Below are 1,967 nucleotides of genomic sequence, written 5' to 3'. Positions count from 1 at the left end.
GCGTCCCATGCAAACACATTAACATTTCTTCTCAGAAACCCGACCAGTTCCTCTTTTTCTTGAAGAGGCAACTTGGAGCCGACCTGGAAAAATCTCTCCGGGTCATTGTCAACAATAAACTTTTCCAAACTTTCACACCTTATCTCCTCGGCTGGTTCACTGACTTGCCCTGCCGAGGTGGCTGGTTGCTATAAGTTCTTAGAGGCTAAGGACTCAGCATTGGACTGACATGAGACGGCGGCCACCATACACTGCCTGACCATGGCCTGATCTCCACGAATCTCTTATACTTGGCCTCTGGACGAGTATTTCACCTTTTGGTGAAGTGTGGAAGATACGGCTTCTAGGGCATGGATCCATGGCCTGGCTACTATCGTTGTGTAGGGCGAGTAGGCAACGACTACGATAAAGTTCACCTCCACCACCTTTGACCCAATCTGTATGGGTAGTCTGATCTACCCTTTTGGTATAATAGTCTTCCCTTCGAAGCTGATAAGGGGAGAATCATAAGCCGTCAAATCCTCCGGCCTTAGGTTCAGCCCCTTGTATAGATCAGGATACATTACCTCTACTGCGCTACCCGGGTCTACCAGCACCTTTCTCACATCGAAACCTCCGATTCTCAGTGTAACCACTAAGGCATCGTCGTGAAGTTGGATAGTTCCCCTCTTATCCTCGTCCGAGAATCCTAACATCAAAGAGCTTGCCTTTTTGGACCTCTTAAATTCTCTTTCCCTGTCCTCGGCGAAGAGCCGAGCCACAGACAGCACCCTGGAAGGAAATGACCCGATTCTTCCTGGAGCGGCAAGGATGACATGTATCATCCCCATGGGGGGTCTTAATGATACATCTTTTCAAGGCTCTTGCATTGCCTGGCTCGGATGACCGCTTGAGGGGTGTAGAAGGTGACGTAGCTTTCCTTCTCGGACCAGCTAATCTAGGTGATTCCATAGATTCCTACAATCCTCAGTGGTGTGTACATGGTCCTGATGATAGTGGCAATACAGGTTCTGGTTGCGTTTCGAAAGGTCCCCAGCCATTTTTCCCGGCCATCTAAAGAAGGGTTCGTTCTTGACTTTCTCTAAAACTTGTTGTACCGGCTCTCTGAACACGGCATTAACCGTTTGCATGTTACTTTGTCCAGCCTGTCTCGAAAAATCTCTCCTCGGCTGGTTATGGTTATATCATGCCTTGTAGCTGATCTTCTTCCACCCTTTTGTATTTGTCAATCCTATCCATTAACTGATGAACGTTGGCAACGGGTTTACCAGTAAGAGATTTTCTTAAGCAATGCTCAGTGGGGAGACCGCTTTTGAATGTGCTGATAGCGACGTTATCGTGGTTCTCATCCAGCTCATTATACATCTCCCAATATCTATCCGAGTACGCCTTTAGGGTCTCTCCTTCGTGCATGGATAGGGACAATAACGAACTTAGAGGTCGAGGAACCCTGCTATTCGTAATAAAGCGAGAACAAAAAGCCTGAGCGAGCTGCTTGTAGGAGCCTATGGAATTTGTCTCTAGGCTATTGAACCATCTCATCGCCATTAGCCCCAAGCTCGACGGAAAGACTTTGCACATCAGAGCCTCATTTTGGGAGTGGATGGCCATTCTTTGGTTAAACTGGCTTACATGCTCCACCGGGTCTGCTCGGCCGTTGTAGATGGCAAACGTTGGTTGATTAAAGCGTCGAGGTAACTTAGCCCCTTCGATTCTGTGCGCGAAAGGTGATCTGGAGATCTGATCTAATGCCTTGTTCATAGCGTCATTTCCCAAACCCTTGCTAGACGGGCTTTCATACCTTCGCACAGGGTGAGACTTCTTCTCGTAAGGAAAGGTCTCACTTGGGGGTGTTCTCGACCTCCGTCAATAACTCACGTCCTCCTCGTTAGAGGATGCATCTGAGCTGAAGGGAGATCGCTTTCGTTGCGCACGTCGCAACTTTCTTTTCAGGTCATCTATCTCTC

At 48.3% G+C, this 1,967-nt stretch overlaps 1 protein-coding gene across 1 annotated transcript; it reads right to left on the bottom strand.

Moving 5' to 3' along the window:
• Positions 1-1,179: 1,179 nt before the first annotated feature.
• LOC126696214 (uncharacterized) lies at positions 1,180-1,761 on the bottom strand. The gene has a single exon (XM_050392988.1). It carries the CDS (start codon positions 1,759-1,761, stop codon positions 1,180-1,182), a length of 582 nt encoding a protein of 193 aa, XP_050248945.1.
• Positions 1,762-1,967: the final 206 nt, after the last annotated feature.

Source organism: Quercus robur, chromosome 8, assembly GCF_932294415.1.
Source record: "Quercus robur chromosome 8, dhQueRobu3.1, whole genome shotgun sequence".
NCBI classification, from domain to species: domain Eukaryota; kingdom Viridiplantae; phylum Streptophyta; class Magnoliopsida; order Fagales; family Fagaceae; genus Quercus; species Quercus robur.
The sequence above is the reverse complement of the archived record's forward strand: the minus strand, read 5'-3'. Positions and strand labels throughout refer to the sequence as shown.